The sequence below is a fragment of the Exophiala spinifera genome (assembly GCF_000836115.1).
Source record: "Exophiala spinifera strain CBS 89968 unplaced genomic scaffold supercont1.1, whole genome shotgun sequence".
Taxonomy (NCBI): Eukaryota; Fungi; Ascomycota; class Eurotiomycetes; order Chaetothyriales; family Herpotrichiellaceae; genus Exophiala; species Exophiala spinifera.
The window spans coordinates 2,034,114-2,048,184 of record NW_015622513.1 but is presented as its reverse complement, the minus strand read 5'-3'; the positions used below and the strand labels follow the sequence as shown (position 1 = coordinate 2,048,184).

At 52.6% G+C, this 14,071-nt stretch overlaps 4 protein-coding genes across 4 annotated transcripts; 3 read left to right on the top strand and 1 right to left on the bottom strand.

Moving 5' to 3' along the window:
- Positions 1-261: 261 nt before the first annotated feature.
- Positions 262-1,846, top strand: PV08_00764 (uncharacterized protein; the record flags this gene model as incomplete). Its single annotated transcript, XM_016375129.1, has 2 exons — positions 262-294; positions 350-1,846. 2 exons carry the CDS (start codon positions 262-264, stop codon positions 1,844-1,846), a joined length of 1,530 nt encoding a protein of 509 aa, XP_016240405.1.
- A 367-nt stretch (positions 1,847-2,213) lies between these two features.
- PV08_00763 (uncharacterized protein) lies at positions 2,214-4,520 on the bottom strand (the record flags this gene model as incomplete). The annotated part of the gene is made up of 4 exons (XM_016375128.1): positions 2,214-3,731; positions 3,789-4,000; positions 4,192-4,387; positions 4,443-4,520. The coding sequence occupies 4 exons, from the start codon at positions 4,518-4,520 to the stop codon at positions 2,214-2,216; spliced, it is 2,004 nt and encodes a 667-aa protein (XP_016240404.1).
- A 367-nt stretch (positions 4,521-4,887) lies between these two features.
- PV08_00762 (uncharacterized protein) lies at positions 4,888-6,273 on the top strand (the record flags this gene model as incomplete). The annotated part of the gene is made up of 2 exons (XM_016375127.1): positions 4,888-6,165; positions 6,214-6,273. The coding sequence occupies 2 exons, from the start codon at positions 4,888-4,890 to the stop codon at positions 6,271-6,273; spliced, it is 1,338 nt and encodes a 445-aa protein (XP_016240403.1).
- A 5,523-nt stretch (positions 6,274-11,796) lies between these two features.
- PV08_00761 (uncharacterized protein) lies at positions 11,797-12,931 on the top strand (the record flags this gene model as incomplete). Its single annotated transcript, XM_016375126.1, has 2 exons — positions 11,797-12,245; positions 12,307-12,931. 2 exons carry the CDS (start codon positions 11,797-11,799, stop codon positions 12,929-12,931), a joined length of 1,074 nt encoding a protein of 357 aa, XP_016240402.1.
- Between the last annotated feature and the right edge of the window lie 1,140 nt (positions 12,932-14,071).

Below are 14,071 nucleotides of genomic sequence, written 5' to 3'. Positions count from 1 at the left end.
GTGACCAGAGGATTCGTAAGTATCTCAGCCTGATGAGGTGGAGGCGAATTCGGGGAGTTGCCTGCGGAGTCACTAACTCAACTCGTACAAAGGTACAGTCAGGTACAGTAATCCAGCCCTGCACGTGATCGACGTCATTAGACGCCCCGATTGGCCTGTGGTCAACATCTGGCTCTTCGTATATCGCAGAGTATCGAAACCCTCAGGCCACGGCTGCAGTCAACTTCAGAAGTGTAAGGACGACAATGAGATTGACCCAGCATGACGAGCGACGACCAGCAGTTTCTTGATTTGGTGAGTAGGGCCCCTCTTTTCTTTTTAACGTTGTTCTGATATACTCTGTCTGCAGCTTGCGTCCATCCCGCAGGATATGGCGGCCTACGGGAGCCGCATTGCGGACTATATCGAAAAGCACACCAATGCTATAGCCTCCGATATACGCGACGCAATCGACAATGCAGACTGGATACCTGACTCTCTACGGCCCCCGAGACAGCCTGCCAGCGGACCCTCTTATTTCCCTCGCCCACCGTCACCTCCGCAAGGCCTCCTCGAAAAGACCACGACATGGGTCTCGAAGAATCGTACCATCATTGCTGTCTGTGTCGCATTTGCCGGTACAACTCTTTTCATGATACACCGAAGGAAGAAGGCCCATGCTAGAAAGAGAAGGGCGAAGAAATTGCCAAACGGCGGCAAGAAGGAGATTGTGGTCCTGGCGTGCTCGACCTTTCACGACGCTCTGACACGGTCTCTGGCTCTTGATCTTGAAAGACGGGGTTATGTGGTATATGTCACCGTCTCTTCGACAGAAGAGGATTCCCTGGTCCATCAAGAAGCAAAACCTGATTTACGCCCGTTGTGGATCGACCTGACCTCTACTGTTCCAAACCCAGCGGTAGATGTGCACCCCAATCTTGAACCGATCCGAGAATTGCTTTCACATCCCGTTCAAACACAGAACCATATGAGCCTTGCTGGTATCGTCGTCTTCCCGGGCTGTTCTGGCTATGCCGAAGGGCCCCTGGCCCTCCTACCACCGAGCGACATTGTTGACAACATCAACACCCGGCTGGTCTCTCCAGTCCTTACAGTCCAGCAATTCCTACCATTGCTCGCGAATCACAGCGTCGATCCAAAGTCCCCGGCTTCCATTGTCATCGCTTATCCTTCGATCCCGAACTCCTTATCGCCACCCCGTCAGATTCCCGAGTGCCTGGTGACGTCGTCACTTTCTGCGCTTGCCTCGTCTCTGAAACGGGAACTCAAAGCAGCAAGCGCGAACATCACTGTTTCTGAACTCAAGCTGGGTAACTTTGACATGGGCTCTGTCACCTCGTCTCGTACGACCCCGACACAGTCCGCGTACCACGCCTCGAACACTCCAGGGGCATCATCGGCCTTGATGCCGTGGCACTCTTCGCAGCGCGCAGCTTTGCAACGCAAAACACTGGGCCAGCGCAGTTTTATTCGTGGCGCTTCCGCTCGGGAATTCCACAACGCTGTTTTTGACGCACTAGCTCCTCCGCAGACTTTCAAAGCCTTTGGCCGATTCGAATGGACGGCTACTCGGAGACCTGGGGTGGTCTTTGTAGGAACTGGAGCCAGGATCTACGATGTTGTCGGTCGCATTATGCCGGATGGACTCGTCGCGTTCATGATGGGCCACAGAAGGCGTGAGGACGATGAGACCGATGTGCGACAGGCGAGGGTGCGTCATTTCGCTCAAAATGATCAGAGGCGCAGAGATAGCTCTGGTGGAAGTGCTGAACGTGGCCCTGCCGCCTCGACGGTCTGGGGGTTTGGCTCGGCAGGCAGTGAAAGCGGGATCTGGGAAAAGGTTTGAACAAAGCCACAGCCAGATCAAGCAGTATTTATTTGTGACGCTTTTTTCATGTTTATGATGTTTTCTCCGTATGAGGCTTTCCACTCTATCAAATGATGAGTTCTACTTTATGACTTATCGGTCACACCATGCATAAAAAACCTGCAATACCCGCGCACAGTGAGATCTGTCTTCGTCTTGCGGTCAACCAGCATAGTACCTAGGCCTTGGAAACATGCATGATCAATTCTGTTAGAGACTTCCCGACGCGACTCTAGGTCTATACCGGCGGTGAATATACACATGTATGTATTACTTTTGTCTATGGTGTGGCTCAGCCATTCGCGAAACCCAGCAATGCCACCTGATTGATGGTTCTCCGAATCCTTCAGGCAGCGGCAGCAGAAGTAGTAGTAGTGGTAGTACCTGATCCCAGATGCGATTTCTCAATGACTCCATCCATGATGCTTCTCCCACTGATGACGCCAGTTGTGCAGATGACGATCTTCCTTCTCTGACCTGACTCGGCCATCTTCCGACCAATGAACCTGAGGGCGGCGATTTCGGTAAAGGTGATGCCACCGAGAAACATGACGAAGACGGTCTTCCACCCTCCTGCGCCGGCGAGTGCGGCCTTCGCCTTTGCGGCCTTCTCGTCGGTCGCCTTCTGCGCGAGGCTGAAGGTCGGGCCGCGCGCGGATTTCAGTATGTCCTCGAAGCCCGTCCAGCCGGTGCTGGAAGGCGTCAGAGGCAACGACGACTTGTGTAGTGTCTGGAGGTACTGTTTCTGTAGAATGCACTGCACGATCCTCACACTGAGCGGAGCATAGCCCGAGTACACGTAGGCGATGTCTTCGGGATCCTGCTCGTTGTATTCGTCGACGATGAGCCGAAGTTCTTTCCTGAGATAGGCGTAGTTCGTTTTCGTGCCCCTTTCCTGGCTCCCGCCACCGCCAACAGGGAGCAGCAGTGCCGATGCAGAAGAGCGGGGCTGGAGGAGTTCCATCTTTTCAAGCGCGTCAAGAGTGGTGAGGTGCTGGAACCCATAGGCGTGCAGAATCTGGCGCCGGAAGGATTCCAAGTCTTTGGGTCGGAGCCCGCCTGCGATGGCAGACTCTAGGCACAGGAGGCGGAGAATAGTGCTGAGTGGCGCATCTCGTGCGATTAATTCTTCTATTGTGTCGTGTTGGTAGACTGGGTCGGTCCCGGCTGCTACGTTTTGTTGGACCTCGAGTTCGCGGTTGAACGTCTCCGATCGTGTGTGTTTCATCATGTCGTCTGCAAGGTTTGTATGGAGCGCAAGAGACTGGTGCTCTTGTTGAAACCCGGGAAGTTTGTTGACAAAGTCTCGTAACTCATTGATGCCACGAGCGCTGTGACGACCTTCGTACTCGGATTCGAGACGTCGAGCGATCTTGTTGAGATGCGGCCCGATCAATGCAAAGTTGGAAGACCTTAATTGTTCGAATAGCGGGTCCGATGAATCAAGTTGAATCTTACGTTTCAAGCTCTGCCGGACAGCTGGAGGTGGCGAGGTTGAAGATGATCCGGGGGTCGATCGCTGTTGAGGGCCAGCGCCTACTACCGACGAATCCACCTCTGCTCGATTGTGCTTAATCCCAAACATCTCGTCGATCAGACCCTCGTAGGTCAACTGTGTCAGAAGAGCAGTCGCAAAGTCTACATCGCGGTCAATGATGATGAGCTGTTCAATGGAAGTACTCGGCATGCTTGTGTACTGCGTCGCAGCTTCGTCAGCATCCAATTCTCTTCGTCCACGAAGTAGCAGATTCGCTAGCTTTCGGGCGTTGTCACCCTTTCCCAAGATACGCGGGAAAAGACCATGGCGCTGCTGGATGGCCATCAGAGCTTTCGAAGCGAGATATAATGGTGAGGGGTCATGTCTCTATGCAGAGTAAGCTTGAGAACTCGGGTTATGCAGATAAGGGTCAGCCGCATATACCAGGTATAAATCGTGAAACGCCCCATCCAACTCCAGAGAGAGCATATCTTCTTCCAGAGGCAGAAAGTAAAGGGGCAGTTCTGAAATATTGACATCGCCCAAAACGCCTTCATCTTCAAGAATCTTGTTCGAGACCAATGTCCTTCTTGGTACCCATATTACGGAGATCTCATGCTCGATTGTGCCACTTTTCTGAAGCTTTTTTATCTGCTCTTCAAGACAGGAAGTTCAGAGTCAGAACCATACGTGTGATGATCAAATACAGAACAGAAATGGGATGGCCTCTGCAATGCAATCGTTGAGGGTTTTGATCTCGGTAGGCAAGGTGGAAAAGGGCGAAGCAAGTGTATAACAGCATCCTGCTCAATATGATGCACGAGGACAATTAGAGAACAAGACTGACCTGCTACTGCTTGGACCAAGGGGGCTTTCTCTCCGTGCACAAGGTACACAATGTTTCTCTGCGAGGAGTCGGTGTTGCCGTTTTCAAGCTCGAAGACCTTGTCTACGCCATATTCCTTGAGGGTTGGGAATTGAACAAACAGGCTCAACAAGCCTGTTAAGTCTCTTCCGATGACCAGATTCTTCTTTCCTCGAACCTGTGGTGATGGTGAGCAAGTCGCCCCGGAATCAAAGGGGTTGTGACAGCCGTACGCCTTCCAGTAACCCAAGAAGATCCCTTCTGGCTTTGTTCTTGATGTGTTCAGCCTCTTTGTCAATGTTTGGGGCCATGACCCCTGACGAGTACTTGCTGTCTTGGTGTCAATCCATCCGATACTGTGTGTCAACTTTCAAGGAGGAGGTTGGCGCCGATGCTCGTCGTGTTTGAATAAGGCCACTGGGAGCTCCAGGCTCCATGAAAGACCTGCCAAGCGCGGGGGCTTATCTTATCGGCGCCTTCGGTGGCCGGACCGACAAGGTCATAAGACTCTTGTTGTTCTAGAAGTCTAGACTGCACCGCCTTGTCAGCCACGTCCTCGACGTTTCATCTTGAACTCCTGTCGAGCCCTTCAGATTGCTGCCTACAAGAACCCCTTCGGAGACTCAGCAAACACCTCAACTTCTCCAAAGCAGTGCCAACTGCCTCCTATCTGCCGAAATGGGCAAGTTCAGCCTCAAGAAAGGTGACAATGATGACGACTCTAGCAGACTGGCCCTTTTCGGCTCCCGTTCAAAATCAAAATCCCCAGCTCCTCCCACGAACAACCCCTACGCTCAACCTGCTATCCCTGCCGACCCATACACAAAAGCAAAGATGAATGCTGGGATCGTACCCCAGTCAGAGCAAGCTTCAAGAGGTGGCTTCCAGACTGGACCGGGCCTCCAGGGTCAATCTGGGTTGCCTGGCCCTGGACAGCAAAGGCCGTCTCAAGGCCGGGACAACCCATATGCCAGCGGTCAGCCTGGTGGATATGATAACAAGTACGGTCCTTCACAAGGCGGCTATGGCTCAGAGAAATTTGGCAATCAGAATGGCTATGGAGGTGCTGCTAGTGGCGGTAACCCTTATGCCAGCGTACAGCAACCCAGTGGTACATCACGGCAGGGCGGCTACGGTGGACTTGGCCCTTCCAATATTTACGACAATGACTCCAATCGTGACGAGCTCTTTGGTGGTGCCCGGGAGCGTGTCCAGCAAAAGCAGCAGAGCCAGCCGGGTGGCCCTCCTGACTACCAATACAACTCTAATAACGATAGTGGCGACCGGAGCTATGGAGCATATGGTGATCGTCAGCTCACAGCTGAAGAGGAAGAGGAAGAGGACATTCAGGCTACAAAACAAGAAATCAAGTTCATGAAACAACAAGATGTTGCTTCCACCAGAAATGCCTTGCGGATCGCTGCCCAGGCTGAAGAGATGGGCCGGAATACTCTTGCTAGGCTGGGTGCACAAGGTGAACGAATGCACAATACGGACAGGAACCTCGATATTGGGAATAATCACATCAACATCGCAGAAGACAAAACCAAAGAGTTGAAGACGCTGAACCGGAGCATGTTCGCGGTGCACGTCAACAACCCTTTTACGGCGAAGGATCGGCGGGCGCGACGAGATGAACAGATAATGGAACGCCACCATAATGAGAGAGATGCCCGAGAAGCATCAAGAGAGGCTGCGTTTCAAAGTACTCAGCGAATGAACCGAAATTTCAAAGGACTGGATGATACCTCAGCCGCGCCTAGAGCGAAACAAAGTCTAGCGGAAAGAGCGAAATATCAATTTGAAGCTGACAGCGAGGATGACGCCATGGAAGATGAAATCGATCGAAACCTCGACGACCTCACTGGAGCGGCCAAACGTTTGAACTTACTGGCTCGTGCTACAGGAGAAGAAGTCGAACAGCAAAACCAATTGATTCAGAACATTGCGGAAAAGGTGAGTTTCATGATACGCAGATGGATTCTTTAGCTGACAACAAAACAGAGCGACCGATTCGACGATCGCTTGCATTTCCAAACGGAGCGATTGAAGAGAATCAGATAGACCTGGAATGTCTATCTTGCACCGGGACACATAGACGAGGTTTTTATGGCAGTGTATTGTTCAGGAGCTATATCGAGTCGTACTTTACGGAGCGCTCAGGTCACGGCCTACGATTTTGGGGGGGCAATCGAACTCAGTAATGCCTCATAGATCTTGATCAACGTGATCAACCCAGCCCGTGGCTGATCAACAGGCACGCGATCGCATATCAAAGCTTACAACAACTTGCGTATTTGTGCTCAGACAGCTTCCCTATAGGTTCCAACAGCGGCGTGCAGGAGCACCCTCAAGGAAAAGCGCGGCCCGTTGGTTTGCCCTGCGCTCTACGCACGCTGAGCAGATCATCCTTGATCGCACTGGCGACAGGACGTTGTATGGTTGTTTTTAGCTGCACCTGCATGACGCCCCAGTGACGGTTTGTCTGCTACGCGATCATTTCTCATGCAAGGCGCAAGGCGCTCAACCTGCGACAGCTGCAATTCATTTGCAGGGTGTCTTTGTGTACTGAGCATCCGAAAAACCACCGATGTCTAATCTCGTCGCTCGATCTGACACAGTCAGGTCGGAGGCGTTTTGGACAACCCAACATGGTACAATACTACAAGCGCATGATCTCCGGCTCCAGCAACTCCACCGCGTAGACCATAGTCTATAGACTACAGTATAGTTGATATTAGTCACTGAGCTTTTTGGGACAGTGCGTTCGCGATTCGGCTAGTTTGTAGTCTGAGAAATTGTCCTAGCGAGTCGTGGTAGCGAGATTGAATCTCACAGTCTCACAGACCTTGTAGCAGTCCTGCACTTGCGGGACCAAACGGAAAGAAGAACTCGTACTTTACTCACCGAAAGGGTCGGAGATATTTTATGTGGCGTGCCCGGATCTGCAATGATCGTCGATGTGTTGATGGGACACACCGGGGCAGATTGCTGACGAGTCATCGACTCAACGACACAGAATACTTCCCAGAGTTCAATTTCAATAACAGCGCCATCGGATCGCGACGTATTGTTTGCTAGAGGGTCACAGTGGATAGTAGCTGAGACTTGCGCATCATCCATTGTCACGATCTCAGTCTTGGTGAAGGGAGGACTTTGCCAGAACATTCCCACCAGTGCGGCCCTCGAGGCAGCGGAAAGGTGCGTGGCATAGGCTGTCCCCTGGAGCTTGTTCAGCATGGACTTTGACGATTGAAGCCACGGAACAACAGCTTTGACGCGTGTGCCTGACTGATTGTCACCGTCGCTGCCGAAGTCACAATGAGGAAAGCAAAGCTGGCTTGAGCCTGAGCTTGAGAGTGAAACCCATCGCCGCAAAAGGGAAGCACTATCGAGACCCCGATACCCCTAAACTCATCTCTCACAAGCTCACTGGGACCAAAACTTGCAAGCCTATAGTACAAGTTACAAGTGCCTGCAAAGCAGCGCGAACCACCATGGAGCTAATTTCATACTCCTAATCTTCCCCTAATTGGGACGAAAGTCGACCTAATAAGCACCAGCGCAGAAATCGACCTCCACCGAAGTGAACTAAATCTTCGACTCGGTCTTGCGCAATAGCCAAGAAAGAGACATCTTTCTAGCTCTCAGTAGGCCGGCGCTTTGAGGGTGACGCCCCGAGCTGTTATTCGGACGACTCGTTACTGTGCCAGAGACCATGGGTAGAGCAATCAATTATGCCAGGACACAAACCGCCCTACTCGAATGGCTATTGCAGCAAACTGCCAGCCCTTGAGGATGGCCGGTCGACGCCCAAGCCAATAGTCTTGCGAAGTCCAACACCAAAGAGAGTTCGCATGACGTCTGCTGGCGCAACTTCACCAGTCCTTGTAGAGGCGGAAAAAGAGACACGACGAGATCGGTGGGTGGGATTATTGAGGCTATCCACTATGAGGAATCGAGGATCAGGCCTCTGGCGGGCATTCCAAGCAGGGACTTGACGCCACCCGAGCGCCAAAGCGGCCCACTACCAACATCCTTGATCATAATAACGTTCCGAACGGACAGTGCTGGCTTCGTTTCAGAATGCGCTCCACCAGCCCGCTAATCGAAGCCTTGACAACTCCGTTCAGGGCGTTGCTGAGGCGGCCCAAGGCGAAGTGGCGAACCGACGACTTGGAATGAAGTGAAGCACGGCACACGAAGAGAGGCTGGGCGGTTAACGATGGCCAGTACGTCAGCGAGGTCGAGACGACTAATGGGATTCTCAACTTTCATCAGACCCTGCGTCGACGGTTATACCGGCGCATTCCTCTCATCCAGGACCCCTCTGCAGGGTCGGCGTTTCAATTGGCAAGGATTGGACGGGGTATTGGCCTGGCGGTCGTTGGGTGGTCGTGTTCCAGAAAAGGAGGCTGAGCAGTGGCCGAAGGTGATCGGCCATCGAATCACAAAAACTGGAGTAACAACACCAGCACCAGCACAGCATCTGCCGGTGTGACCTACTGTACATATCTGACGACAAGGTCGCCAGAGTTCGCGCCCGGGGCCAAATGCTTCTAACATTGCAACACCAGATTAAGTTAAGTACTCCGCAGGTAGTGTGCAGCATTAGGGGTGGCAAAAATGTGGCCCAAGAGGCCATCGGATGCAAGCACTCGTCCAGAGGCTGGCAGGCTGCGTCCGCCACGAAAGGTGGTTGTTCGGGATTTCCGTGGGAACAGGACTTGCTGCAGGGATCCAACCACGTCCATCCTCGCAGCATGAGAACTACGACTATTGTCGACCAAGAACCAAGCCAGCGGGCGGAATCACTGTGACCAGCAGTGGAAGCTTCAACGCTTTTAGACTTCACGGGGACCAGCTCATTATTCCCCAGCTTGATAGACAAGCGATCGGCCGTGGAGCTGATATCACGTCCTGTAGATATCATGCACATAATCTCGTTTGTTCTCCGACGAGGCTACACACTACCGTTTGTTGTGGTTCAGAAGGCTCCGTGGGTGGTTGCAATTTCAGGACAGGACACAGAAGACTCCCAAGGTGTAGACGACACAGCACAGTAGTGTCCAAGGGGAGGCGCTCGGATGTCGGCACAACCAGACTGCAAAACCCAAACAATGTCTCGATGTGTGGAGACTCTGCTCTGTGTGATGGTTGAGTTTGCTCAAGGCTAGGGATGGCGACCAGGGCGAGTAACTGCTGGACTGTACCTACAGCACTTGTTTGCCTAAAAATGAAGTCCAAGAGAGAGGACGGTTAGGGAGAACCGTTGACAGTAGGGCCAGCGCCGACGAGAGAAAACGAAGGCTGCTTGTCAACGACCGATCTCTGCGAATCAGTGCTTTAGCGGTGTGAAGCGACAAGTGAGGGAACGAGATGGCGCCGGGCTAGAGACGAAGCAGGAAGCAGGTCGCGTCAGCGGCGTTTTTTGGCACCTTTAATCTCTGCGAGTCTTTGGGGAAGGGAAAGGGAGGGAGGGGCAGCACTGGAGCCCCCTGTAAGCCACAAAATTAGGGACATGGGAGCGATTGGGCGCACGGTGCGGCCTCAACGAAACAGAACTACTGTGCCACCTACCGTGCTCCGTCCTGCTGCCGCTCAATCAGAAGGCCACGAAGAAGCTTCGCTCTGGAGCAACACCAATAGTCTCTGGACTGTGAGTACATTCAATACGTACTGTCCCCTAGGGTATGGAAACCTTGTTCAAGGACCCTTTGTTGAGAATACCACCCCTCGGAGGGGAAAATGAAGCGACCTCAAATTCACAAAGAGCACCAGACCTCTAGTCCTCGAGGCAGATTGGTAGAGGCTGTAAGCCACCGATACGGTACATACGCCAGCACTGTCGTCTGCAACCCACCTCAATCTTCCCCATCCCAGTCAACTCCGGACGGATACAGCAGAGAGACTTGTCGTCGATGGACACACACCGCCTTGCCGTGCTAGATCGATGGCCTCCCGACCCCATCACGCTTTGCTCGCGTAGAATTGTGATTGAGTCAAGACTACTGTAGTTAATGCGTGTGCTAACGGAGCAGCTTGGGGCGCTTCTGCAGAGGCGACGCTCCTCCAAGACTCCAAGTCTCCAATACCTCTCGGTCGTTATCTGGACGACTGTCTTGCCTCCCTCTGGCCGGTCGACGTTATTCCACGCTCCAGTGCCATATTATACTCTCAAGCCGTCAAGATACAAGTATCCCGGCCACATTCCATCAATGAAATTTCTGCTTGGCAGGCATCTGCCAGTGGGAGACAAACAACACCAAGTGGGCAAGGTCGACAACGGGGTGGCTGCCGAAGCCTGCAGTGAGACGAATGGGACAGGACGCCACTTGTAGATGTCATCGCGCCAATGGCTTTGGGCCTTTCGCAATCCTCTGATGCTCCGTTTATCCATTTCCGTGTCTCTAACAGGGCGACTACTGTACCTATTCAATCTAGCATTCCAATCCACTTCCGAATCAGCATCCCCCGTACTCGTCGTCGTCCTGGCTCCTCCCTAAGCCTCACCAAGGGTCCATCCGACCTGCGGCAAGGATGCTGAGACCAACCTCCATCGCACACGGCCCCCGGTCAAAACGCTAGCCTTGCTCGCCTGTGACCAGGCTACTGACCTCATCCCTGCCCCGACCTGTGTATCCCTCCGCTACTAAAACCTTCTGCCTCCACCAAAAGTCATCAAGTTCCGGTCTGGTGCAGGGTATGCTGCCAGTCAACATTCCGTCCGGCCGCTCCACTGCGAACGCCATCCAACTGCCATCTCGAGCTAAAACCACCCTGCATTAACAAGAGCCCGAGGGCAGTCCAAGCCGTGAGGGTGATGATGCCGGTCAATCAAGGTTCTGATCACTGCTAAGGGTCGTTCCCACCGACGTAACTTTACAGAGGCAAGCACTGGCACCGCGACGACAGCTGCTCATACAAACAACTTATCTATCCTCACATTCCCCACCCGTTGTGTGAACGGACCTGTTTCTTCATCATAACTCCCAGCAAAGATATCAGAGCAGCGTTCCTCCGTCCAACGCACAAGAACTGCAGACCTCCCAGTCGCATCGCACCGCAGAAAAACACTACATATCGAATACCTTGTAACAACAAACAACCCATCTCCCTCCACATCCTCGGAGATTTGGACCAACGTTGAGATCTTCGTCTGAGCACGACCGTTGAAACCCAACCACTTCCCACAGGCATCACAACCATTGCCCGCCGGCCAATCCTGACGATCTGCCGTTCGCCGAGCTTGTTTGAGGATTGCGCATCACCGCAGCAAAAGGGTTCAAAGTCAAAGGGGCACTGCTCAATTCACACTATCGACGACAACAGCAATAGATCAGCATCCGTCATCTGTGGATCGTTCATTGGGCACTTGTCACCTCCCAGTCTCTCCACACGACATCCTACATAACACTCGCCGATCTCCTGGACCAGAGTTGGATCGTCTCGACACGTTTTCAGGGACCGGTATACCGCTGGTATCATCCTCTCAACTTCGCACCCAGAGTCCGACCTATTCTTCGCCAGAGGCATTTTTCCATTTGACGCCTCCACGTTGTCCTTTCTTCCCAAAACACCGCCCTCATGACGATGGTCATTGATAGTCAAGGTCGACAATACGGTGGCATGGGCTACGATCACATGTATCCAAGCATGCAGACAACACCGCAGTTCAGCGATCCCTGGTCACATCAGACCAGCTCCTCCAACGCGTCCTTTCCTGTTAAGACGGAAAGCTCCAGGTCTACCATGTCAATGCCATATTCACACATACCACCCCCCGTGTCGGGGTCAATGGCCCAAGGTAGCGCCTACTCTAGCACTGGATACTCTGGGACGGATGTGCTAAGTTTCCCTCAAGACATTCCACGCTCGACGTATGAGCAGTCTTATCCTCCCACGTCGGCAACCACGTCGTCTTACACGCCGTCATACACCTCCATGACATATGCACAGTCTCTTGCCGCCCAGCAACAACAGCAACAGCAGCAGCAGCAACAACAACAACAGAATCAGCACAGAAAGATGTCCGAGTAAGCCAAGATCCCCATTTGCATGTGCCACCAGAATCTTCTGACAACAGTTTTGATACAGTGTCGACAGCTCCCGTGCCGCCAATGCTAGCTTCGGTGAACTTGATGCCTCTCGGGGCATGCTCGCGCTGAGCCACCAGAATCTACACGACCTGACTCCTCGTAACATATACGAGGCGCGTGCCCAACGAGCCCCTACAGACTCGTACGGCTTCCCTCAGACTGCCTCGGCCCACTCGTCCATTTCGAATGAGTCTGGTCGCGGCTACCCTTACTACGCGCCGAGCTCTGTCGGCTCTGTGGCCGACTCTGCGACCGACTATAGTTCGGCCGCTTCGGACGCAGGCTACGAGTCGATGGCGGTTTCGCGCACGCTTCCGCGCCCAACCCAAATGCTTGGAGGGCCCATTGGACCTCCCGCTCCTCAGTCTATGATGGGTCAGTTCTCCTCCAAGTTGTCGGCGAACACTCAAAAGAAACACAAATGCAAAGTGTGCGACAAACGCTTCACGAGGCCAAGTTCTCTTCAAACACACATGTATAGCCACACTGGCGAGAAACCGTTTGCTTGTGACGTCGAAGGATGTGGTCGACATTTCTCTGTCGTGTCGAATCTGAGGCGTCATAAGAAGGTGCACAAGGGCGACAACACCTCGACCACCAGCCACTCTGACACGGAAGAGTAAGGTTGCTACAACTTGGGGAATATTATCATGCTGGCCCATGACCGATACGCCGGGGGCGTGTCATATACGTGGGATTCCTTGCTTCATGTACAACACCTTTGAGCGCGACGAATCGGAGCAGCACGTCGCCTATGTACAACAGGAGGTTATTAGAAAGTGGGCCGGGCACGATGAGAGAAAAAGCCAGGTGCTTATCGCGGCAAAAACAACAGGGTGTCACAAAACACCTGCCACAGCTCTGTTCGATTCACGACATTCGCTAATTTTATACGTATATTGTTTATTGTGACGACTTGATACCCAGCGATGACGGTTCCTATCATGACTGAATTCTACTTTTCCGCATTGTGAGCGTTAGAAGCTCACATACATCAACAAAGCAGTGGGCGAGGAAATAGTATGGTCGGCTTCGGGGAACGGCTTTGACATAGAGTCGCTTCCAGAGGTTGAGATTGGATGGACGTTTTGGAGGAAGATGTCTCATGTGGGTTGTAGTACTTTTTTTTTTTTGATACCAACTGGTGTTTTGAGATGAAGAAGGGAACGGGGTTCGAACTTGGGTCTACGGAGATGAGAGGTGTGAGATCACTTGCTACAGGTAGTTAGTTTCAAGCCCTGCACTGGGCGTAATATGGCACAGGCGGATGAGCCATGGGGCGTATTATGTTAACAAGGGTTGTCCGGCCCAACGCTGTAGCTTTTCCCGTGGCAGGAATGAAATAAAAATGTGTCAAAGCAAAGACCAAAGCGTCATGTGTGAAGAAGAGCGAGTCGCGCAGCAAGCATCATTTACAGTATCACTTGTGTACGTATGTAGGAGAACAATGCTAACTAGTTACGGGGTACGAGTACGAGTACGAGTGCGCGCGCAGTAGTTAGTGCTATTTCCGGACCTCGGGATCCGGGGGGTTTTGCTACTCGTACTGCCAGCAGTAACCGTAGGTAGCTCGCAGTTCAGCCCCAACTTTCTTCCAGATTTCGTCCTCCCCTTGACGGAACCCCCAAAGATTGTATACAGTATTTCCTGATGGAATACGGAGTAGTCGTAGTAGTAGTAGTAGTAGTAGTAGTAGTAGTAGTAGTAGTAGTAGTAGTAGTAGTAGTAGTAGTAGTAGTAGTAGTAGTAGTAGTAGTAGTAGT